Below are 26495 nucleotides of genomic sequence, written 5' to 3' on the forward strand. Positions count from 1 at the left end.
TGGATTTAATATATGCACGTGTTTGTTTTTGAAAATCCATGCATAGTAGCAATGCTGAGTCTGGTGAGGTCTGAAAAGCATCGTTCTGCTCGTACCCTGCGTTAAAGAAGTCCTAAACCAGCTCTTTTGTTCCTAAAACAACATAAAAGAATTTGGGGATTCATTCTATTTGCCTAATGATTCCCTAGATTGCTCACAGTCACCTTTTCAGTCTTTACAAGGGGAACTAGAAACCACTCTTCCCTTTCCCTTCTCCTTCTCTTTCCCCTCCTTCACCCTTGCTTTCCTCTTTTCCTTCCTGTTCACCTTCCACTTTTCTTAAGAAACTTTTAATAGCCAAAACACTGAAAGCATATCATGTCAAATATTATTATCCATTAAAAACGGACCAATGTATGTTTACATTTTTGAGAAACTATCTAATTTCATGTTCTTTCATTATTTTTTCCTTAGGACCCTTACCTCATTCAGCACACAGGCTGAACAGAGCACATTTGAAAAGCAGGTGCTTAGTGATTGATTTTATGCTCTTTATTCAAGGCCCTGTTTACCACACCCTCTTCAGACTCTGCGGGGAACAGAATTATTGATTTCTGGATGTGAAAGAGAAGCACAAAGGGACTACGGTTTTGGTTGGAACACCTGCTCCAGGGTACACAGGATGTGGGTTTCAGAGTGCTGCAGGGTGGGTGCTGCGTGTGTTCAGATCACAACCCCATTTGCCTTCACCCAGGAGTGGATGCTCCAGACTCCTGCACATCAGAGCCCAGATCCAGCAAGCTCCACAAAATGAGAACCATTCTTAGAGTGAAAAGCATTCACAATCCATGTAAATTAGCTTCACATGACTTAACTAGCACCATGTAGGAAATCCGTCACACAAACGCAACAGGAGTAGAGTCACATTTTCCAGGGAAACATATACTAGCCTTAATCATTCACTCCCATTTTATAATCCTCTGCCTCATTTACTAAACACTTTCCAAAAGATGAAGTTGGGGGTCCTACAGGGAGATTGTTTCTTCCTGTGTGCAAAGTTGATGCATCTCGCTTTGTTTCTATTTTTCCGGTGTCAGAGGAAAGGTTTCTGTACAAAACGTGTTTGATTTTGCAAACACAAATGATCACATGCATTAAGCAGACAAATGTTCTGCTTACTCTACTTACTCTGTCCTTTGCAATCCGAACAATTGTTTGGTAGAGCTAAATATTCTTTAAAAAGAGGAAATTGCATGCACAATGGCAAACACTGAAATAGATATTGACCATTGAAATTTTATGATGTGGCATTATATGGGCACCTCAGGAGATGTCAGAAGAGTTTAGATCCTTTATATTGCTGGCATAAAAGTCTGCATTCTAAGTTAAAATAATGGGTAGCAGTAGCAGGGTGTCAGGCTGGAGGCAGTTTGATACTAGAAAGGCACAGAGCACTTCGCAAGCAAGTTTCAAAACTATCTGCTGACAGACGAGTTTGTCTTTGATCAGCAGCTGAGAGCAAGGCTCTGTTCCACCAGTGCTGCTGGCTCGGCAGGGAGGCTATCTGGGCACACACACCATCCCAGCTGGCTCTGGGCTTTGAGCTCATTGCACAGCTTGTCCCAGTCCTGCTGCTCCCCCTGTTCAGTCTCAGGTTCTCCTCACCTCTGCACTCCATTTCTAACACCCACCTCTCCCAAATCAACAACCTTCCTAGGTGTCATCTCATATCTGCTTTGGCCCTTCTTTTGTCCATGTTGCCACACTTGGGCCAGGCTGGAACTGCAAGCAACACATCTTCCATCATTTGTGTTTTCATGGTCTCATCTCAGAGCAGAAAGTTGTTCTGGGACATCAAGAGGATCCTAATAATTATATTAGGAAAGCAGCCATGAGTTTATAGTAGTCAGCTTTGTACAGATGTGACATGAAGAAGGGAGGTTCAGTCTAAAAGGGATGACCTATCTCATGAAGTCCAACAACTCAGAATACCAACAAACATGCAATGGACTCACACTAGAGACCTCAAGGGATTGTCTCTACCTATCACAATTTTTGTAGCAAAAACCAGCAGCCAGAACTATAATGTGCCACAAGAAGAAGAGAAGGTGACCAGGGGCATTGCCAGTGTCTGTACCTGGCAAGTGATGTGCTAAAGGGAATACTCAGAGGATGCTACAGAGCCCAGCCCAGTCTAAGTCAAGATGGGTGCAAGCAGAGTCATCAGGAAATGCATGTCCTCCAGAGAGTACCACATCATAAAACCATGGAATGATTGAGGTTGGAAAGGACCTTGGATATGTCTAGTCCAGCCTCTTGGAGGTCCAGTTAGAGCAGGTTCCATAAGGCCTGCTCTACTTCAGTCTTAGACACCTTCAAGCATGGAGACATCACAACCTCTCCGGGCAGCCTTTTTAGGGCCTGGGCAACCTCATCTTGAGAAAAATCTAAATGGGGCTGGATCCCTAAGAAAAGGTGATGTATACCACATACAGTACCTCATGATAGTCACCAGTGGCACCTGTGACCACCAGTGATCCCCAGAGGGGACTTATGCCAGACTGCCAGCTCCCTTGGCTTACTCTGCAACTTAGAAATATAAGAAGAGGGAACATGATCTAGAGTTGCCAAAGTGGCCTGGATGTGAGCCAGCAGACAACTGGCCACAAGACTTGTCAGACAAAGTGCAGTGTGGTAGTGGTGAGCCTACACACCTGCACTAGTTGAGATATGTCTGTACCACTATGAGACTTTACAATTACAGTATTCTCCATCCACATTTCAACTACGCCAGGTACCCACCACTGTGCCAGTACCAGAGCTATAGGGGAGATCATGTAGGATGTCACAGCTAAGGTCAAACAGGCCTTTAACATTTACAACTTTTCTTTTATTGCAGAGAAATCACATTATGTATCTATATAAGTATATAAAGGTGCTCCATATGTTGTTATTTCTCAAGAGTACCTTCAACTTTAAGTCACATCAAAGGTTGGGAAAATCTAACTTGCCCATGAATCTTTTTGTTCATGCTTTCATTGGGATGAAGTAGTCCAAGAAACACATTCCTGAGTAAAGCAGCTCTTTCAACATTGTGAGACGAGGTAAAAAAACAAACAAGAAATAAAAGCATTGGAGGGAATGGGGAGGGAATAGATAGGAATCCTAAATTCCAATTCACCTCCAAAAGTCAGAAATTATTCTGTGTACCTGGTGCAGTTGTCTGCTATAGGGGAGAGTAACTGGGAAGCAAAAGATGGAATTGGTTTAACAATTTAATGATGTGCTAATAGACTACACATTTCTTTGATAAGTTGCTCTCTTTAAAAATTCCCTAAGCTTTTCACAGCAATAGATTCCTCTTGTGGATCTTAGAGACTTGTAACAAATGGTTGCCCGATTATAAAATTATCTGTAAATACGGCTTTGTAACATTTCCAGCAGACTTCCCTGCTCTCTGTTGGCTCTTCATCTTCAGTGCAGAAACACATGTAACATTTATAGTGAAGGCAGAGGTCTTGCAACTCTCTCCAAGTTCTCTAATATGTTACAAAAAGCCCAAATATTTCTGTTTGTGCAAAGCAAAGCTTTTCCTAAAATTGTGTTCACTTACATACATGAAAAGGTACTCTGTGTGCTTATCAAAGGGGTTTTTTGTTCATAAAACCTTCAAAGCAGTGAAAAATCTTCCATCATTATTTTGTTTTTGTTTTCTTGCCTTCTTTTGGTAAGTCAAACTCATTTGGTAAGTCGGACCTGATCTCCGCTTTCTACTTAGCCAGTTGCCTACTCTGAGTGTAACAGATACAAATTGATTCAGTGGCATCTTGTTAGAACATGAAATTTTTGAATACTGAGGGAGAGAAGAGGCTGATTTTAATTTGCTGCTGAAGATATAGTGAACAAGGTGATCCATTGGGCCTTTTGGAGAGAAACAAATAATGAAGATAAATGCAGTAAATACTTGAAACATGATTTTGTAGGAAAAGCCTGAGAAAAAGATTTCGAGCTGGACTCTGTGCTGTTATATCTCAGGCAATACATTTTATATGGCATACGTAATGCACATTAAAAGACTTCATTTGGTGAGTTGCACTGACAACTGGCTTTGTTCACCTTTGTGCTTATTTAAAACAGGTTGTTCCATGCAGCTGTTAAAGAAACTGTGCATGCACACACACACACACACACATTTGCACACAGGCTTTTTTATTACTTCTCAGATCTTTCTAAATAAGTCATGCTGCCTAAGTTTTAAATTATTTTTCTCTTTGCAGCATGAAAACTGCCCTATGTTAGAATCTGCTGCCTTTTATGGAAGCAGGATTTAAAACTTTAACAAAAGCATTTCTGACTTTTTTTTTCCTGTTGCACACCCCCACCCCCTTCCTTTTGGTTTTCTGCTTTCTTAACACTTGTGTATATCTTTCTGATAGCGGGAAAGCTCAGCATCTCCCATACTGGTGCAACTCCCTTAAGTAAAAGTGATTACAGCTGAAGCAGGACCCATCAAGGTTACTGTTTTGTAGTATGATTTGATCACTATTTTGTTAATAAGCACCAATAGTCTCATAGAAGCCTGCTGTGACCCTTTGACCAAAGCATCTCTGGAGCCAGGGGAATAGGTGTCCGGGACCTCAGGGAAGTGCACGTGGTTCCTTGCTGCACTCTGTGGACCTGCCATTGTTAGTGCTGGCTGCTTCATCTACCTGTGCTCCATCAGAGCACCCTGCTAATGCTGTCTTTACCTGCTCTGGGCTCCACCCTTGTTTTTCTGAATTACTCACATTTGATGTGCTAGGTGTTCTTGTGGAAAAAATAGGTGGAGGACTGAGCTCAAGGCCTTGAAAGCAGGGAGAACCATACCTGTTCTCAGTTTATGCAGAGAGAATTAGTCTTTTGGGAATGTCTTGGCCTCTTTTGTTCAAGGTGGGTCTGGGACATGAAATTAAGCCTGACTGATTTTCACCTTTGTGTTACTTTTGTTCTGTTGGCCTAAACCTGTCTCCCTGCTACTCCTCATACTGAGGGACCTTTTAGGTCCCTCAGTTCAGTTCTTGCCCTGTTGCTTTAACTCCTGCTGACCTTTTCTGGAGTTGCTTTTCTTTTGTGCTTCTTCTCACTGACCCCTCCTCAAAGCAAGGTAATACAGCGACTGATTGGGGTCAAAAGGCACCTGAGTCCTACACCTTAAACTAAAGGTTGCCCACTTCACTTCTTCCTATTTGACACATCACTGAAATAACATATTTGATAGAGTGAATAAAAAACTGGGCAGGAAAAACGAGAGAAAACAGGCTCCAAAGAATTGCTGCTTCATTTTAGCATCAAACAACACAAGTGACGGTGTCTGGAGTCACCATGAGAGGGTCTCAAACATGGGAAAGTGTACCAAAAAAAAGAGTGAAGAGGTTTAAAATCTGGATTTAGGAAATAGCATCATTCATATCGTTGCACACATTGGGATAGTCAAGCATGAAAAAGCTCACACAGTTGTACAACAGCAATGGAGCTTGAGAGCAAGACTGCTCAGGTGTAGTCAATATAAAAACATCTCTGTCAATGCAGGGTCTCAGACACTTCTAGAAATACAAGGCGTGTGTGCACTTGTTTATATCATACTTGGCCACCTCAGTCACAACTTGACATAAGAATAAAACAATCACACCTACAAAAGCGGAAAAAAATAAATAATCTCATGAAGATTCCTTCACGATTTTTAACCATGGCTTCCTGTGAATGCCATATTCAGTGACTTAGCAATAATGAATCCTTAGTAAATTTTTCAAATGCTGTGGAAGAGCACTTAGTGGCTGCATTTATGAACTAAAGAGGGACTGACAGATTTTAACAACATCAGCACTGAGTAATCCCTGGTTGTCACACCACATGCTAATATGTCATATCTCAAATCTCAATCTGAAAGGCTATGAAGGTATTTTCATCCATTTTTAAGACACGACCCTGAACACAAAAGAGGGCACACCTGCCTACCACATCCATCTCACAACCCCACCTTTGCTAGTGCTTTTTGCCCATGTATTCTGGAGGTGCAGCATAAATGAGCACCTCTCCCCCGATCAGAAAAAGGAACAAAAAAAACAAACCCGTCACAACTGTGAAAAAACCCACCAAATTAAAGCCCCCTACACCTACACAGAGCTTTTTGACTACCACATAGCTACTTACAACAGCTCATGCAATTCTTACGTTTGCTGATTGTATTAGATTTGTGTCTATTGAGAGGCATTATAGAATAGCCCGTCCCCGCTGCACCCCTCCCCAGCCCTCACACAGGGGCTAGACTTGCTCAAGATTTGAGCCTGCTATTTTAACCTTCTACTTCTAGTTGCTTAGAGCAGGATCCAAAAAAGACTCCCGTAGTTATCTGGAGTGCAATCAATGAAGACTTCTAAAAGGAAAGGATAAAACAAACAAAACAACCCAAACTAAACCCCAAACCAACAAATGCACATATAAATTTGAATCTTCACAGGCACCTGATTTTTGAGCAGATCTGTATTTGGCTTGCCCAAATGTGCTGTTGCACATCCTTGGTAGTCCCATCATCTTGTCTGAGCTGAATATAATTTTTCACCTGAGGTTATTTGGGCCTTATGACATACTTGTCTTTTGTTCTGAGGACCAGAGGTATGGGCTGACCACAGCCATCACACAAGTATGGGAGTCATAGGTGTTTCCATTCGAGGAAACACTTACAAGCAGCATGACTCTTGCACCAGCATCCCTGTGTTACTTGCTCCAGGAGTGGCATATCTGGTTTTATTTCTCTCCTCAGCCTGAAATAATTCTAGCTTGCACTACCCCTTTCCAAGATATGTCCCGATCTGTTGAGTGTTTGAGTGCTGAAAAAAAGGACAGGGAAAACTCAGGTTGCAAGTTGGAGAGCAAGCAAGGAGAAACCAGCCCAGTTTCATACAGTGAGTGTGAATTAGAAGGTGCTGTGCTTGCCTTTGCCTTAAAATGTCTTTCTAACATATCTGTGTTGCTCTCGGAAGAACTGCAGACTTCCACTGAGCATACAAATCACTATTATTTTTAAAAATCTTATGGTGACATAAGTGCAAATGATGTCTCAAGCACAAAGAGGCAAAAGTTTACAGCCTCGTTGGTAGTATCAATAAGCAATACTGACTAAAAATAATTCCAAATACAAGGGCATAATTAATCTGTAGAAATTATGAAAAAAAGAGTTGTTATTGTTAATATTATTATTATTATTACTACAACTGCTATTATTATTACTATCATGAACCAAAATGCATATAGAAATTATATAAAAATATAATCTTACAGGAAATATGTATAAGTTAATTTTCTGGAGAGAAAACTCTCATACAGAAGCTATAAATCCACTCAAGAAACTGCTGTATGTAATACCTTTATATATGCATGTATAATCTTCTACAGGTATATGCATACACACATTTCAGAATTCCTGTTCTGATTCTCATTAATCCCATTAATCAAGAAGAGCTCTACTGACTTCAGAGGAATTGCAACAATGCCAGCTTTGTGCTCATAAAATCCAGCATCGGGATGGCATGTTTACAGATTAATTATTTCCTAAGACCTGAAGAAGCTGGATGTAGAGAGCTTGGTGTGCTAATGATGGGCACAAGGCAATGGTGCTTGCCACTGAAAGCAAGTTGGACCAACAGCACTTGGTCTATCAGGCCAGTCAAACCAGGACAGACTCTTCTCTATTGTAGATTAGCCATGCCCACATCACATGAGCTGTGTAACAACTGCAAGAGGCAATACCCTGTTCTCCACACCACCCACCTGCCTTCCACCAGTACATACACTGTTCTTCTCCTACTGTTTTTGGAAACCAGGGTTGTATCCCAGGTAGTAATTTTCAAAATGAAAAAATGTTGAAAGCAATGCATCGTTTTAAAACAAGTTAAGTCATCTAGGAAAAGACTGACATTTAAATGATGAAAGAGAATACATCTATCCCTTTCCAGTTCCCCTGAAAATAAACATTTTAAATGGAACTGTACAGGAACTTTCATTCTGTGATATATATACTTGTCACCAAGAGATACTTTTTCAGCTATGACATAATTGCTATCATCACAAAAAGCATTGCTGTCATTCTGCTATAATTTAGCCTCATTTTCTGCTCATTTCTTTATCTTTTCTCATTAGGGCATTACATACTCAGCTATGTTACTATTAATCATTCCCTAACATAAGCAGCTGAATAACAGAGCTGTGTGAGTAATTGATTTTTCAGTTTCAGAGCTGAATCAAAAATTCAATAAGTATCAAGAAAAAAAAAAGTCTTTATTTTTCTCTCTCATTCAAGTGAAAAAGGTGTTTCATGTGGATTTCAGTGAAACATTTGTTTTTCTCAAATCAGTAATTTCATTTCCATCTTTGTCATTTTAAGAAAAGCTACAGATAGAGATACATCTTGGCACAGTTCACCAAACCAACAAGTGAAAAATCCTCGCTTTTCCAGAAGATGACCAGTGAATTCCTGTGTCTGGGGTAATTTGAATACCTAGACACTGACCTACAAGAAGATTTTTACCTCTTTGGTGAAAAGAACTCAAAATTATGTGACTTGCAAAAGTAGAACAATTTTGCCCAGGAAGAATGGGAACAGACACTCCAAAGGACCAGTGATGTGACCAGGAGGGCCTCCTCACAGAGGTGGATTCAGGTCCCAACAGGTTGACTGAAGGATTGAAGGTCTCCCATGGTGCAAGTGAATCATAATCACAAGGTCATTCAATATGGTTCTTTGACTGGCTGGTCTTGTGAATTAAGCCACCAGATTTTTTTTTGTTGACATTTATAATAATCTTACACCCTAAATGGCATGTTTTAATGAGTTTTTAAAAAGTTAGTTGAAACACTAACTATGGCAACACAATATGATAATCAGGCACCTACTCAGGTACTTTACAAATATGTGGTGAATTATACATTTTGCATTTCTCTCCCCTCAGATTTGCACAGGCCTTGGCAAATTTCAAAAGAACACTTTGTTTGGATATGTGCACCCCCTGGATTTTTTATTTCTGTCTTATGATTTTTCCACATATAAGCCCTCAAAAAAAAAGAAAACTGAAATGATGCAAATATAAAACTAATTATTCTCCATTGCTGCTGGAGATACTGCGGGAATGAGAAGGGAATGCACAACTTAGCACCCTCTTGGGGAAAGAAGATGGAAAAAGCATTACATCTGTTTAGGGTTAGGAAAGCTTCTATATAACCTCACTGAGTCATAATAACCCCTCTAGGCAGATGACATCTTGAGGTTGTTCACACAATTTAGCGGAAATTATTGGATCATATAGAACAGGTCTTGAATATTAGGAGGGCATTAATGTAAGTAGTAGGTCATGTATGTCACTAATTACTCTGTGCATCTCTGCACAGGTAAACTTTCATTTAATCATAAAGCAAATATCCAACGTGTCCAAACTTGAGTGCCTATTGTCATATATTTATACTTGTAAATAACTGGCATCTATCTAAATTTTCTAGAAATTCACTGAAACCTAGCACTTCAACTGAAACCTGTTTCTAATCTTTCTGAATGAGGAAGCAATTTTCCCTATATGACCCTGATTCAATTCTTGTTTTCTTTGCCTAAAAAAATGACAACTTAAAACGATGGCCTCTGTAGAGCTGTGAACTGATATATAATAACTCTGAAACATGCCAAAGACCCTTTAAATGTTAAAATTGTTACCTATTGCACCCTGGACAGAGTTTGAGTTCATGAGCAGATTTTGAATGAAGTCATTTTTTCCCCTGTCTGACCCTGGGAGCATTTGAATTGATGATTTTAGCAAGCAAAGTTTCAGGAATAATGAACTACATATAGTTTTGTATAGTAATTCTCTCTCAAGGGCTGTGAAGCTGATGCCTACTTAGAAAAAATTTTGGAAGAATAGCTGAAACAACACATGATACCATTTTATATAATCCCAGAAGTGACTGAAAGACCGGGCAATTTTGAGGACTATCCAAGTGTAAAGAGATGGATTTGGATTAGTCCCAGTTCACATTGTGTAACACTTGCAGTACTTTCATATTGTTTCTCCACAGTCAGATGTGGCTGTTTGTTCTCTCATTTTTAAATTACCTTTGGGGCCATTTTGTTGGAACTTGGGACCAGATTCATTAGTTAAAATATGAACTTTGAACTGTCGCTGCCTTACAGTCAGATAGGGCTGTAAAACAGGACCTATGAGATGGATGACCTTCAGATTTACTTAACTGTGCAGAAATTGTATTTGTCATTGCCAGGTTTTTAAAATTATTTATTTTAATAGACTACCACAGAATTTGTGATCTGTGATCCTGTGAATATATTACATTTACAGAAAATAGCCAGCATTTCCAAACCATACAGATAGCATGTGAGCCTAAAAGAAAAGAATAAAAGCTGTACTGCTGTCCTTGTATTCCAAATTATAAGATTAAAAGTTCAGAGATGCACTTACTGAAAAGTAGACAGAGAGTGTCTCAGTACTCTACTACAGCCAGTAATGTGCAGTCAGATGAGTAACTACTGTAAGCAATGGTAAATTCCCACAGTCCCATTGGGCTGGCTTTTCCTCTTTTTGGGTCACAATTTGGACACTAGGACACAGAAACAATCACCATATGAGAAAAAAGCCTGAGTACCAATATGGCTAAGAACTCTTGGGGAAAAAAAAAGATTGCAAATCTATTTCTGTAAAGTAATTTAATTTCCAGGCTTTAAAGGAATCACCAATAGATTATACAGTTATGGACCAAGTGTAAGTATGGGATCTTACACCTCACCCCATACAATATCTCTGTATGGGGCTATTCTTACCACAAAATTTGGTCTTAGAGTGGTAAATCACAGAGATGTATTAGTCTGAACACTTTAAATTTTTTGGCTTGATTGTTCTCTAAACGAGTAATTGACTGATGGATACTCTGCCCTGCTGTCTTCCTGCCAGCTTCTTTATTTTACAGGCTTCATAAAAATAATGAGAAAATACAAATTGGAAAGGTAACACACACAAAATCTCCAAGCTGTATTACACTCCAGCCTTTGCAGTTGCTTAGGTCCATGAAATAGAGGGAAACAAAAAGGCAAGCACTTCCCAATGAAAGACTTGGTGCTGCCGTCTTGTGGGAAAAGGAAAAAGGGGAAGTTTGTTAATAAAAGCAGAAAGACATAAAAGGAAAAAAGTGTTTTAAAAACTTGTTAACATCAACACTCTCATTTTTATTTCAAGACGGCTATATGCTTTATTGCTCACGGATCAGTTTCCTTTGCAGGTGATCCAGGCCTAGAATTACATCAGCAGCAGAGCAGCCAAGAGCATCTTTGTGCCAGGATGACCGAAGCCAAGAGGAATGTATTATCACAGACCTCCGAGGGACTTGCCAGTGCATTCCTTGCTGGGGGTGCTGCGATGGGGGAGGCAAAGAGGAGACAATTTTACATGAAGACTGACAGGAAACTTTTTGGAGGAAAGATCTGGGGTCACAGTCTTGCTGTCTCCTCTAAGCAGATCTAATTATGACCATGTACTTCAAAAAGAAGGTTTAACTAAAACCAGATTTAGCAGGGCAATGCTTAGGAACTACAGACTGAATCCTCAGCCTTGCCTTGAGGAAAACATGAAATGCTTCAGTGCACTGGGAACACTGTCACTGTGGTTGTAAAGAATAATTTGAAGCAGCATGGAAAGCAAGAACCAATTTAAAATCCTCATCACTTCAATTAAATCTTACAATGAAACATGGCTAAGCATAATATCAATGCTTTGGGACAGACAACACTTAGACACTGGGTGTATATTTACTGACACCTTGCGTGGTGGGGTGACAGAGTCTCAGCAGTCTCACGGGTCGTGGTGGAAATGATCAAACTACTCACCAAGCAGATCCCCCATAACAGAGCTTCAACAAAGCCTTTTTGCCATATCACACCCTCTATTCTGCAACCCACTTCCTGTGCTTATAAAAGAAACTCCCTACTCCCCTTTTGCCCCATTTTTGAAGTCTTTCAGGCTATTTCTTCAATCAGTCCTGGATGGCAGTGGTTGTCACAGCAAGCCTGTTTCTGAACCGTTAAAATCAATGGGAGCTTTCCAGTGCTTTTAATAGCAGCAAAATGTGCTGTCAACAAACGGGATTAAAAGAAGGGTACAAGACAAATTGTTCAGAGATTAGCACCTCTAAAAATGTCAGCATTTTAAAGCTCGTCTCCTAGGTCAATCGAGACGTCAAAGTGTTAAGGTTACACAGAACTCTACCCTTTTCCACCAGAACAAAAAGCCCTGTTGATCAAATGAAAAAAGTTTATAATTGATCCTAAAGATTCCCCCCACCCATCTCAGTTCCCTAAAGGGGAAGGCAAGAGGGCTGGGACTAGGCAGAACAGAGAACAATCAAGTACCATTTCATGCTAATCCTGCTTTACACATGAATTTTTGGGGAAGTACCAATAGCTGGTTTAGCTGCAGCCAGCTCAGCCCAAACTCAGACCACCAGCTCTCTGCACTAGGAAGACTAATTTTATCCCTGAAGCTGCTGCTGCTGCCTACTCTTCTGCTCTCCGGGTGTCCACTGCAAGCCACATTGTCAGTGCAGTTCTGACCAGACCCCTCATTCTCCATCTGTCAGACCAGAGACTCCTTACCCCACCATCTGCCACCCAAGGTCTCTGAGAGGGCCCAGGGGCCTCCACCTCTTCTCTCTATTTTTCAGCCTCCTCAGGAGGCTCCAGGAAGATGTCTGCTTTTGCATTCCTGGGGATAGGAGATGACCAAGGACAACTGGATGTTACAGAAACAGCAGCTGAGGTGGGCAAGCACTGAAAAGGGAAATTTAGTCGCATAGAAAAATAGAAAATACTGTCTGTAACTTTCAAACATCATTAGATATTATTATAGCATACTATAGGGAAATTTGCAAAACACTTCAGCCACCATATCTGCAGAAGCACCTTCCACTAAAAGTACCAGATTTCTTTCATCTCTATCTGGCAAAGGGTTGTCACTACTCTTTTCCTGTAACATGCCAACTTTTTCCACAATTTTTCTTCAGGTCAGTTGCACTTGGTTTTGCAGAGCCAATACCAACAGCGAGGCCCTCCAGCTTTCTCCCTTTACCCTCCCAGCTGTCCACATTTTGAATATCCCAATGTACAATGTCCACTTGCTTATACTTTTCATGCATAATTATTGTTGACAAATCATGTTTTCTTGTTACTTCCTTCCTGTGTGAGGCTGACCTAACAATTAGTCCCTTCGTAGGAATGGTTTGCTTTCATATCGTGTTGTTGTAGGTGCATTAGAGATAATGTATGAAAGTGTATGTAAAAAAATATTCCAAAGTAAATACATTACGAGTGTGCTAGACATACATTAGAACTGAGGCATATTTCTGCTGTTAGAGAATTCCTCTTTTTCCTTTGTTCAAACTTTCACAAGACAGCAAAAGCAGATGTGGGCTGCAAAAGTTGATGAGGACAATGGTTAGGAAAGGTTGATAAAATACTGTGAGGAAAGAAATCACTGAAATTACTTAGATCCAGGACAGGAATTATTACTGCTCTCATTGTAGCAGACTGCTGTGAGATGGCCATCCCACAGCACTGTTCTTCTTCTGGCTCACCCTGTCTCATTAACATTATAACTGTGAGTGCAGCAGAGTGGCTGACGGGCAAAGTTCACCTCTGTGTCCCTTTTCGTTTTCATGGAGACTACAAGTCTGTTCAGTTCTTAATAAAATAACCCTCAAAGCACCACAGTAAAGTGAATTATATACATAGCGGTACTTATAAAACTAGAATGCCTGTGCAGGACCTTGAAAAATGCCTTTGAGCAGGTCAATTCTCTGTCCCAATATGCAGATTAGGTGAGAGTTTTTTGTATGTTTTATCCTACTACAACTTAATCTTTACGCTTCAAACTCTTTCTTTTTGACAAAATCTATTGTCACTTTGGGGCTTTCTTAAGAAGTCACCCCATTGCTCTTTCTTTCTTTGTGAATATAGCCCTCAAACAATACTACTTCTAGTTTTTAATACTTACAAAGATGTGGGTGCAGCCTCAGTTTCATGTGCACTCAGCAAGCAAAGGTGAGGAATTGGGATTGTTTAAGACTATATTATAATAAGTGGTTTACAACCCATGCTGATTTTGCTAATCTGCTCTGTGAGTGATCTGGGAGGAGGATTCCCAGAAGAGGGAGGGAGGTGCATCTTGGTTTTCTGTGTTTAGCTAAATGCCATATCCTCTGTGCTTGGTGGCTGCTGACTTGAAGCTAATTTTCTCACTAGTGCCATAGACAAACAAAGTGGATTAAATAGCAAACATCAGGTTTCTTGTTTACTTAACATAAATCAACAGGGTTTCAGCACTGCAATTATTCCCCTGCAGCCACCAGTACAGAGGCATTGGTGACTGAAGCCAGCAGGCTTAGTTGCTCTTAAAGATCTGCTTTCAGGAGAAATTCAAGCTCAAATTCTCCTTTTTTTATTGCTGTTTTTTCAAAAATGATAAAATGGAGAAAACCTGAAGTTTGAAAGAGCAGAAAGGGTAAGAGAAAAAGCCCACAGAGATGAGACTTGATAGCTTGATAGCAGTAGTAATGTAAGGCGAAAATCCTTGTAATCACTTCATTGAAGGAAGTCAGTTCAAACCACCTCATAATCTTAGGCTATTTAGTGGCCTTCACAAATTGAGAGGGAATAATAAGAGAGCAACAACTGTCAAATTAATGTGAATATAAAATGTAAAGACAAATGTAAATGGTATTTTAATACCACTTTTACTTTTGTAGCATTTTAGTGGCTGCATGTCCACACATACGTGGATATTCAGCATAGAGAGAAAATGGCAGCTATGAGAATCAGATGTGAAATTGCTCTTTACTTGGAAATACAACACATTTTTTATTTTCTACTATGAGAATCAAATTGCTAGGATACAGAAGCATTTTTTTCCTTTAACGTTTGCCAATCAACGCAGGAAAATAGAGACAGAAAAATAACAGCTATTAAACCAGGAAATATGGTCACTGTAGCTCATGTGCCACCTACTCAAAGCTGGTGCTGAACTGAGCTCAAGAAATACACCAAACAATTTCACTCCTAGCTTTTTGCAAATGTCTGCCAGAAGCCTGTGGTTTCCTCAACAGCATTGCTTCTTTGAACTTGCCTTAAGTGTTTTTCTCAGAGCTTGTTTTTTTTTTAAAAAAAAAAAAAGAAACACAACATCATGTATTGATTTCAAGCAATTTGGTATGAGCATGAAAATTTCACATTGAAAAACTGAGTGCTGAATCTTCACCTAAGGTAGTTATCTTTCTTTTCTTAGAGACACAGAGACTCTTCCCTCAAGCAGGATAAACACTTGGAAAAAACAATCTTGAGTGTATAGACTGTGAGATAAACACTGCAGATACCACAGGCTAGGCACATTTTGTAAAACATGAAAATATTTTCTTCCACAGGAACAGAGAACCTGCCTGAGGCATGTGTCTTCAAAGATATTAAAAAGAATGCAAATGGTTTGTGACTTTTCAAGCCTAAATGTGAAGGGCATGGCATGGCAAAGTCCCACCACTTGTGTGCTAGTATCCTAATATGTGTTGTGGTTTTCCTTACCCTGTCCTCCTGCTGTGACAACAGTTCTCTGACTTTCATGAAACGTAGCACTTAGCTAAGCAAGCCAGTCCCAAACTTAGCCAACATAAATAACATCTGATCAAAAGCTACCTGGAGGTGAACCCAAAACGGGCATGACTAATTCAAAACAAATCCATTTCTTAATTCAAGTGCACACTACAGGAACATTCAATGGTATTCCTCCAGCTCTAGACTTGCACAGTAATGTACTTACTAATAACATGAGTAGATTGACATTTTCAAATGGTTTACACGTGAGTTTAGTGTCATTTGAACACAGAAAATACCAGAACAAATCACTGCTGAACTGACAAACACTGGGACACTGGGTATAGTCTTTGCACTGTCTCAGGTACTCACCTCTCCCGCTCCTGTTCCAGGAGATTAGTAAAGTCATCGCTCTTGTTCATGTAATCTGTATGTTTATGTTTCTCATTTTCTAGCTCATAAACTGTGCGACGATGGCACTTTTCTGCCAACAGGAGCTGTTCCAGCATGCGCCGATACGTCTCTTTCTGCTTTTCTTCAAGTCTGTCTAGCTGGATTGTAGGAGATGAGAACAGACTGTTTTAAAGGTCTCCTTGATTACTTCATCTGATTTATTAACCAACAGTGTTCTGTTTGGTAAATGTGAGTCCCACAGTTTTACATCTTGAGCTATATGTAAAGCAGTAACTAGAAATAAGAATAACTGTCCTGTGAAAGTAATGATTTATCTGGATGACATATTAGCAATAAACACTTGCACAGTTTTCACATACACAAAAGGCAGAACTTCACTTAGTTTTAGGGTAACAAATTTGTTGCAGTGCAGAATGTCCCCTGTGATGAGGTGCTGTGCACACTTTTTTCATTTCACACAGGAAAAGCTGTAGCTGAGACCTCTGACTCTGGGAGCCTGAGTTCACACACCTATAGGGGGACTAGACGCCTACATGTGGAGCATAAAGTGTAATCTCAAGGCTGAAATTTGAGTTATGCATCTTCAACACACCTGTACAACTGCTGAGATAAATCTATTTAGATTCAGTACAGATTCAGTTTTACATTACCAAATACAATTCATTATAAGCCTTAGGGTTTTCCCCTCAGCCTGTTTTTTGATAGAAATTATCTTTCTTTATTTGCAACACTTTACCTTTTTTGCCTTCTGTAATTTTTTTTATTAATTTAATTTGCCAGTTGTTATTCAAACAAACACTAAGACCAGGAAGGTGTATCTAAAAAGATGCTAGGGCACTCCAAACACACCATGGCTATTCATGTTGCTCCTTTTGCTGGTTCTTGGGTGCAGATAAAAATCTCCATCCTCGTCCTTGACAAAGCAGCCCACAGCCCTGGTACTTCTCTGCTTGCCTGCCCCTGGCAGAATGTCTGGCTGAGACATCTGCGCACCTCCAGCCCTTACCATCTTCCTTGGCCCCAGATGCACTGGACAGTTGTTTCACAGGGTGCCTCAGCAAACTAAGGGAAGTAGGAAAGCAGGAGGACTCTGGCAATTTGATCTCCAGAAACTGACCATAGCAGTCAAACAGTCATTGCATTTTATAGAGGAGACAGGTTTGGCTGATCTTTTGAGAGTAGATCTTTTGCACTTAATTTTGTCACCATTCTGTTTTAGTTTCTACATAACCCTTGTGAACCTACACGTGACAAAGTTTTACTTTTTTCACTGAGGTCCCTGTCAAATTATCAGCTTCTTTAGAAAAAGGCCTTGCTAAGCCCTTCTAATCTTGTTTGACAATATTTTTTGTGTGCTTCCACATGCTAAGGTTGGTTTGTTTTCCTTATTTACTGACATCCCCAAGATTCCAGGAGATGCTTCAATGAGAATAAACAGTATAAAGATATCTCATGGTAGACACAATTCCTGGTAAACAAATTAAATGTTCTAATAGGAGGAACTGTGAAGATTTGGGCAACCACTACAGTATGTTGTTGCATGCTCTTTCTCCATGCCCTGGACTGTTATGAAACTATAAACACGAGCAGTGGCTATTTATTTTGGCGTTCACACTGGCCTTAGACATTCCCAGGTCTATTCCACATTCATTTATTGCTTATATTTTAAAGCAAGGGATCAAGTCCTATAAGTCTCTTTTAGGGGCTGAACTGACTTTGGAGTTCTAGAGCTTAAGTGACGTAAAGTGAATACAGATTTATGATCCCATAAATATTGTCAATCTCCAAAGGTCTTCTTTTCTTAACTACCCACATGATAGTGGTCTTGTATGCCAAGAAAATCAAAGAGTTCGTACCAGTGCTGTGAGCAATAGAGGTTGAAGCCTATAATTGAAAGGAATTTAAAAACCAGAAGGTAACACCCAAAGATTTTGGTCTTGCTTAACAGCACCAGCCCTAAGAATCATACAACCTCTTTATGGGTTGTGTTCAAATCCAGTGACTTCACTTACAAATTATTCTGCATTTGAGTGAACAAGACTTTCTTTGATTTCTTGTCATTGTACAAATTCTGTTTTATCCTCTTGAGTGCTTTGCACACGCTCAGAATATGTGGAGTCTCACTTCTGGTTAGGATTCCCCCTGCACAGACATAATGTTGTAAATCAATTACCTCTGAAATTGGTTTTTCATAGACATCTTCCCCTATAGACTTTTCTTGGGCAAGGATGGCATCCCTGTGTAGCACTCGGAGCACATTCTCTGGAGCTGCAGACCCATAATGAGCTTCTAAAACTTCAGGTTTGGTTTTCTCTGTCTTCAGCATGTGGATCACATCCTCTCTTGCCTGTAATATTGCAAATCACTAGCATAAGCCAACCTATTAACCAACAGGGAAAACAGGGAAAATAGGGGCATTTCATATGTACAGGCTGCATACACAAAAATAAAATTAGAAAAATGTCGGGCTGCCAATGCAAATATAAAAACTTTGGGAGTTATCAGAGTAACCATGATCTGTGCAATACAAATGTTGTCCTTAAAGGTATTAAATATTCTATTCCTGCCTGCCATTACATTGGAACGATATGAATTTTTATCTGGGTTGCAACTATAGCCAGGGAACATGATTATTTCATCTTATTTGTTGCCCATGCTGTTCCCTGAGCAGGATAAGGAAATGAGTAGAAGAAGCAGCACAAGTGAGCTAATACTTGTTGGACAGCTTTAAATCAAGTACTTCCAAGACACTCCTACTCGAATCTGTGACTAAATACTCTCTTCAAGTAACTTTTGAAATAAATTTTTGTAGCTTTCGTTTCTTTAAAGAAAACCCTAGAAATATTGCAGACCCTGGCTAACCAGCACAACTGGCATCAGACATGGAAAGGCTGAGCAAACCCTCCTGGCAGTGAAGGAGGACTGCTGACCCTGGAGGCAGGGCTGGGAGCCAGGGTGCACCTGTGGCAAAGGGGAGCAAAGGTCCCAGCTCCTGCTCCCTGCTCCCTGCCCCAGGTGGGACCCTCCAGTTTCAAGCAGCAGGAGCAGATATCTGGGCATGACGAGACTGTTCTGCAAGGCCACCTGGTTTTTAGGACTATGCTGTGGACATACACTTAATCCCGAGCTCTTTTTCTAATGATACTTGCCAACATCTGTTAAACCATCTGTAAAATGGGGGCAGGGCACTTGCTTGTCTTTCAAGGCGTGTTTATAAGGCCAAGGTCCAGGGAAGGGCTGTAAAACCTACAAGCTTTTGGTGGGCATAAGGGAGCTCCTGGATTTCCCTGGAGAGCATCTTTCCCACAAGCTCAAATGGATGGGGAAACAGAACAGTATGGGCATCAATTTTTCTCTCACCTGCCTTTCTGACAATGTGTGTGAGCCTGGGAAGTAAATTAAGGACTAAGGAAAGGTTCAGACATTTTAAGAAAAAATCCTTTACAAATCCTACCCCTATGTAAGCAATGACTGTTTAAGATTCATGAACTAACCAATGCTCCAGGCTTTTTCACAGTGTTCATAATAGCACTCAATATTATCCCTGTAGGAAATCTGAAATCTTTACTCAGTAAGACAGAGGCATCACAGCTCTACAAAACCACCTGCTTTTAAAATGAGCAAGAAAATAATTTCAGGAAATTATTGTGAGACCCTTTAATTCTTTTTTTCATTAAAATAAAGTAGTCTAACATGACAATAAAACAAAAAATGAACTTGAGGCAAAGATTATGCCACCCAATTGAGAACTAGCCCAATTACACAGGGCTAGCGTATATTACAAAATATAACATTTTGTAACCTTAAGTAAAAGCTATGCACATGTCTGTAAAATACAAAATACAGACTGGAGTGTTATTTGTGTTATTCCAAAATGAAAGTGGGAAAGGTACATCCCTCACAGATATCACAACTAAGTGAATTATGTGAGCTAGTCTCAAAGTCAGAAGAGTATGTACATGTCAGTACATCACATCCTGAGACTGTGCCACTCTTAGTATGTGAAAAATGTCATTTTATGATAGTTTTAGACAGGTTTGAGAATGTACAATTTTTTCTATCCCTGTAAAAATAACAGATATGTTAATGTCTTCATCATCATGAGGCCAATGCTTCTAAAATGAAGAAAAAGCTCTTAAAAAGTCTAGTAGGACAGCATGGGAGTATGGGGGGATTTCTAAATGTCCAGATTTTATGATGTGTTGTCTTAAGTCCTTAGGAAGGGACAGTTTTGAGGCCATACTTGCCTCCTGTCCCAGTGAACGAATTTAGTATCCCACTCTGTGCCTCGCAGTGGAGGCCCTGTGCCACAGGCATGCTCAGGAAGAGCACTGTGAGAAGGAAGCACTGAAAACAGCAGGATGAGGGGCCAGCCCCCTTCTGCCTTATGCACAAGGGCCACAGCCAATCATATTGAAAACCCATTTTGTTTTGATTCTGAGCACACAAAGCTTCAAGCCTCACACACCCCATTCCTCAGGGATAGGCACACCTCAGACCCTAGGCTTTTTAGGAGGGGAGGGGGATGAGTTCATTCTCTCCCATTGAAGCTGTTGGGCCCCGGATGGCATAATTAAACACTGGCAGGGCTGGGCAGAGCAGACAGAGACAACTCAGGCTTGGTGATTTAGCACTATGAATAGGGAGAGCAAAGAGCTGGTCTCCAGTCCCTGCAATGGTTATTTGATACAGAAATAGCTTGCAGAGGCAGCTGCTCTGCCCCGTTGTGCCTCAGCCCTTGCTCAGTTGTGCACTGCCATGCGTACTTTCCTCCAGGCCTCCTTAGTCTGTCATCACTCACAATTAAAATGGAGCAACTTCATCAGGAGGGAATAAGAGTCCCTGAAACAGCTTATAACTTGCTACCTAAGAAAGGCTTCTGGAAGCTGCAGGTTTGGGTTCCCCAAGAACCAAAGGAGCCAAGCCAGGAGAGTGGGTGATGCTGAATGAAAGAACTGACATCCCAAGAAGGAAGAAAGGTGCCCAAACTCAGTTCAGAGCTTTGAAGGAAAACACTTTTCCTTGCTTCATTTTTAAAGAAAAGCAGTGACACACTTAGCTCCAAGGGGACGGGAGTTAGGAATGTCAGCACTGAACACCCCTTGCTGCAGCCCAAGAGGAGGGTACCAAGGCCAGAGACACGCTGGGTGGCACCATCCCAGTCAGTTCCCCTCTCATGTACCCCTTCTTGGTTACCCCACACTCTCCTGGAACTCTGGATTTGGATCACGTTAATATAGCAAAGTGCCTTCTGCCTTTCATGGGCTTGGCCATTTCTCCTATCATTATCTTTTCAAGGATATCGGTTAATTCACCAAGTACTCTGTTTCCGCAGACTTATGAAAAGCAAACTGACTGACAGGCACTCAGGTTGCTAGGAAGCATTGGACCAAAAAGGGAATTTCATGCTAATAATAAACTGGAGGCAAATTTACTTTTATTTGATCAGAAACAAGCCCCATCATAGGGAGATTCTGAAGTGCAGCTGACCTAGGTGAGAGAGAGACCCAGGCAACACCCTAACCTTCCATCAGCCTCGGGGTTTGTGAACTCCAATTAATCTCTCCAAAACTCCTCAAGATAATGTAGAGGCAAGGAGCTGAAACAGCACGCCTGTCTATCTCCTTGATTTCATGTTTCCTCCAAATGACTAATTTTCCACTGAAGCGATAAGAGGGCTCAGATAGAGATATAGCGATCTGCAGAAAACAGACTATTTTCAGAAAACAAATGAGAATAATCCTGCAGAGGAACACTTGGGCTACTTCAACACACATACCTGGAAAGAGGCATAAGAGGCTGAAAGTGTGGGGTCCTAGCTAAGAAGAGGGAACCTTGCTGGCAAGCTGATTCTACTAATGGACATTTGCTGTTGGTGCCTCCCTTGTCTCAAAGCACAATGCTGTTTTGCATAAATCATAGGGTAGAAGACAATCTTCCTCTGAAAGGAAGATATTTCAAATTGGAAGTAAATTTATATATGAATCCGAGAGGAAAGTTGTTAGCTGTTTTGATAGAAGGAACATGGTGTTTGGCACAGGAAAACCATCTCTCAAGTCCTTTTTTTGTTTTGTTTTGTTGGTGCTGTGATGAGAAAGAGCATCCAGGCTTGAGAAGACCACATATTGCAACAGCTTGTAAAACAATGAAACTTATTTGTAAAAGTCCATAAGACTGCAATTAGTTGGAGAAGCTCTTTAAAGTCAAAATATGGAATTTAAAAAATTAGCTTTTATTGGTTTTTCATTACTTCAATTGTCCCACAGAAAACTCCAAGCTAACTTTCTGTTTATACTGTTCTTATTGTGGGTTCTTGAAAATAAAGAGACTTTTCCATTCATAAAGTGCCCTCAAGTACCTGATTCTGTAAGCTGTAGGATCAATGAGGACAGATTAAAGAAGAAACTACTTTTATCTATTTGCAATGCTCTCAAGGCAAGAAACACAGAAGGCCAGATATATTGAGGTATTGTTCCACACTCATTTTCCTCGGGAGCAAAGCCTGCTTAGAGACTCCCTGTTCATCAAACTCATAGAACCACAGAACAGCCCATGTTGGAAGAGACCTCAGAAGATCATCTAGTCCAACCTTCCATGGGAAATGAAGTCTAGATGAGATCATCTACCCCCATGTCCAATTGCATCTTGAAAACTTCCAGTCACAGGGAGTCATCCATGGGATTTTGTTCCAGTGATGGATTGTTTCTTATGTCGAGATGAAACCTCTCCCAATGCAAGTTGTGCCTGTTGCACCTTGTCTTTTCCATGAGGCTCCTTGTGGAAAGAGAGCCTCCATCTTCTTTGCAGCTGCCCTTTAAGTACTGGAATATGTTAATGAGTTCTTTCTGAGCCTTCTCTGCTCCAGGGAGAACAGACATAATTCCTTCAGTCTGTCCTCGTAAGGCAGGTTCTCCAGTCCTTTGATCATCGTTGTGGCCTCCCTTTGGACCTTCTCTCCAGCTTGCCTGCATCTTTTTTGAACTGTGGGGATCAGAACTGGACACTGTACTCAGTTAACTCCTTCAGCTGTTCCTGCTGATAGAGGAGCTGCAAAGTTGAACTGGGTCTAAGATTTGTTTTATGCTTACTGGGGGTGCCAAAATCTAAAGGCTGATGACCTTCAGTACCTTCATGGAGGGGCTGAAGTGCTGTGGAGCACTGCTGTCCCACAAACCTTTGCCTGCTTTCTTTTCCCTCCTCTCTACTACCCACTGATGAGTGCGCTTACCTAAGATGCAGGGTCTGCGTTACTACCTGGGAAATCAAAAACAATGCTCCCCTCTCCTCATGAGTCCACTCTTTGCAGGGCTACCCTGAAACACTTTTTGACAGAATAAAGTAGAAGGACTTTCTTTTGCTCACCAACTTGAGCAGAGCAAGGGGCTGTGTTCCAAACTTCGTTTTACTACGTGCTTAGTAATATATTTAAAACATATAGAAAGGATGTAAAGAGGTTCCTGCATAAAATTGAAACCATTTAGGAAACAATAGCATGACTCTGCTGCTTGTAAAAGGGGTCCAGCAGCCTAGCAACCAGATTCTCTGTCAATGGAAAGACTGTTACACGAGCCGGGCGTTCAGACGTGCTTCCTCCTCATGTCCTGCCCTGACAATTTAATACAGCCCTCTTTCCCCATTCCCACAGTCTTTGGCCTCTCCCATGAGACCGCTGACAAAACTCAGCACCCACTAAACGAGGAATTTTTGCCACAGGCCATTTGTCACCTGGGAAATGGGACTGAACTGATCAAACTCGTTTCATGTAAGGCATCTAGTAAATCGGAAAAAATTTCAGTTGCATTCAAGATGGGCTGAATGGAGTCAAAGTAATCACTGTCAGCTGAGAGTGAAACCCAACTCACAGTCATTTCCCAATACATCTCCTAAACTCTTCTCCTGAATTTTATTTGTAAGCAGCCTTCCTGCAAATTCACAGTGTGTCTCTCTCAAAATCAGTTACCAGTAACTATTTCTTTCATAGCTTCATATTTGTAGGCATCTAAAATACATCTAACTACTTCAGAGCAATCTAAATATTTCAATAACATGACAACAATCCTGTCAATTAGATGAAAGAAGTTTTGAAAATTCAGGAGCAGGAGTAGCATTTACAGGAAATGCAACTATGTAGTATTTGAACAATCTGATATTTACAGCTTTTGACTATTTCTTTTCTAGTTATGAAGACACTTCGTTATACCTACACAAGTAAAAGCACTAAGTAATAGATATTTAATATTTATAAAGTCATACTTTCTTGCCAGTGATTAATGACAAAAAATAACTATGAAACCACAGACAGGAACCATCACTTCTACTTGTGTTGTTGTAACTTGCAGTGCACACAGTTCATGTTATTTATAGTGCAACAGCTACTCTGTACGGCATCAGAAACTAGATAAGGTCACAGGTTCTCAGTGTAATGTTGGAGTCTTACCAGTGACTGATTTCCTAAATTCCAGTAGGCTTTACAAATGTTTCACCTAAGAGCTAATAAACATCACACTCAAGGCATCCTGAGGGAGATCAGGAGAATGTTCTCACACTGCTTTCTGTGCTATCCAGGACATGCTGTTCTTCCGTCAGAGGAGGAATAGCCTTAATTCTGAAAAGTCAGAGACCTCAGGAAGTGAATATCGCAAGTTTCCATAGTTGCCTTTAATGAAAGAAAGCATCTTCAGGCAGGTATATTCATCTGTATCTGCAAAACTTTCCTAACACTAGTCCCTGTTTAAAATCAGTAACTTCCCTTTTTTTCTTACCTTAGGAGGAAATTAAAATAATTAAAACAAAAGCGGACTTTCTTATTTTTGTGTCATGACACTATAAATATGAATACAGAAAGTAATAAAAACTAACCCTGCCTGTTGGAATGACACTATTGTTAAAGGCCTGACTCCTCAAACTAGCAGTACCTACTGCTACAAGGACGGAGTAACGATTTGTCTTCCAGGACACATGTACTTAGTGTACAAGACATGTTTCAAAGCTGGGAAGTTAAATGCTGTAATGCAATATTGCATAATACAAAGGGGTTTTTTTATAAAAATTCAATAAATATTTTCTCTCCTATACCAGGTATCTGAAGTAGCCTTGTTTGTATCACTCACTCAGGGATGCTAGCCATGCAAAATGCTGGCTAATGACGTAGAATCACAGAATCATAGAATTCCCGAGTTAGAAGGGACCCACAGGGATCATCAAGTCCAGCTCCTGGCCCTGCACAGGACAGCCCCAAGAATCACGCCATGTGCCTGAGAGCTCTGTCCAAATGCTTCTTGAACTCTGTCAGACTTGGTGCTCTGACCACTTCCCTGGGGAGCCTGCTCCAGTGCCCAACCACGCTCTGGGTGAAGACCCTTTTTCTAATATCCAACCTAAATCTTTCCTGACACAGCTTCATGCCCTTCCCTTGGGTCCTGCTGATTACCAGAGAGAAGAGATCAGTACCTGCCCCTCTATTTCCCTCTGTGAGGAACTTGTAGAATGCAATGAGGTCTCCCCTCAGTCTCCTCTTCTCCAAGCCGAACAAACCAAGGGACCTCAGCCACTGTATGGCTTCCCCTCAAGGCCCTTCCCCATCTTCATAGCCCTCTTTCAGAAACTCTCCAATAGCTTTATATGTTTCTTATATTGTGGCACCAAAACCACACACAGGACTCAAAGTGAGGCTGTACCAGCAACGTGTACACAGTTTTTCTTGCAAGGAAGACTCTGGGTACAGCAAAGTTTTTTTCTTGCCTTTCATCTTAGTTTAATTTCCTAATACTTGAAACTGTGGAGTTAATTTGCTTGAATTTCTTTTAACATTTCTATACACAAGTCTATGTACATGATGTACTCTGAAGGTAAAGAGATTACTTCAGTGGTGAAAAGTCATCATTGTTGATCATTGATTTTGTAGAAAAGTTAAGTGAAATATATCCAGAAATACAAGTGATCCCTCATGACCCTGAGGAAATGAAACAGAACTGTCCTGTCTTCTCCACACTGTGCAGAACTTTCTGGCCTTGGAGCCTTTGGAGCTATACAGCGTATTTCATTTTATTGTGCGTTATTTTACAGTGATTAACACAGAAAGTCCTTCTAAAATCAATACTGGAGAAGAGGCAAATGATAAAGCAGCTCATCTACTGCACAAATATTCTGAAGTGGCTCCAGAAGAATTACATTAGAAATTAATTTGGCCTCTTATGTTTAAAAAAGTCCCCATTAAAGATCGCAGAGCTGAGGAGAAGCAGCACTGAGCAATGTATTACTTCTTACAGCAAGCTTTGAAACAGATCAAATGAGCACTAGAAGACATCTGTCTGTTATTTCCTGCCCACACAGCTTTGTTCTACTCTATTGCCAGAGCGCTCCATGGATGATGTCACTTTTTTCTGAAGAAAACAGGCCACCAGAGCCTTTCACTGACATAATTAATTATCTGTAGTCTGGGCCA

The 26495-nt window shown here is 40.6% G+C and overlaps 1 protein-coding gene across 4 annotated transcripts in view; it reads right to left on the minus strand.

Moving 5' to 3' along the window:
• The window catches only part of FILIP1 (filamin A interacting protein 1), a 105754-nt gene that overhangs the window by 26513 nt on the left and 52746 nt on the right, over positions 1 to 26495 (minus strand). For all 4 annotated transcript variants that reach the window (XM_017825456.1, XM_017825465.1, XM_017825483.1 and 1 more), the window contains 2 exons: positions 18225 to 18398; positions 16010 to 16188 (listed from right to left, as the gene is read on the minus strand). In XM_017825456.1, the coding sequence (XP_017680945.1) occupies positions 16010 to 16188; positions 18225 to 18398 (353 nt within the window). The remainder of the gene's footprint in view (positions 1 to 16009; positions 16189 to 18224; positions 18399 to 26495) is intronic.

The sequence above is a fragment of the Lepidothrix coronata genome, unplaced genomic scaffold, assembly GCF_001604755.1.
Source record: "Lepidothrix coronata isolate B3197 unplaced genomic scaffold, Lepidothrix_coronata-1.0 Scaffold4, whole genome shotgun sequence".
Taxonomy (NCBI): Eukaryota; Metazoa; Chordata; class Aves; order Passeriformes; family Pipridae; genus Lepidothrix; species Lepidothrix coronata.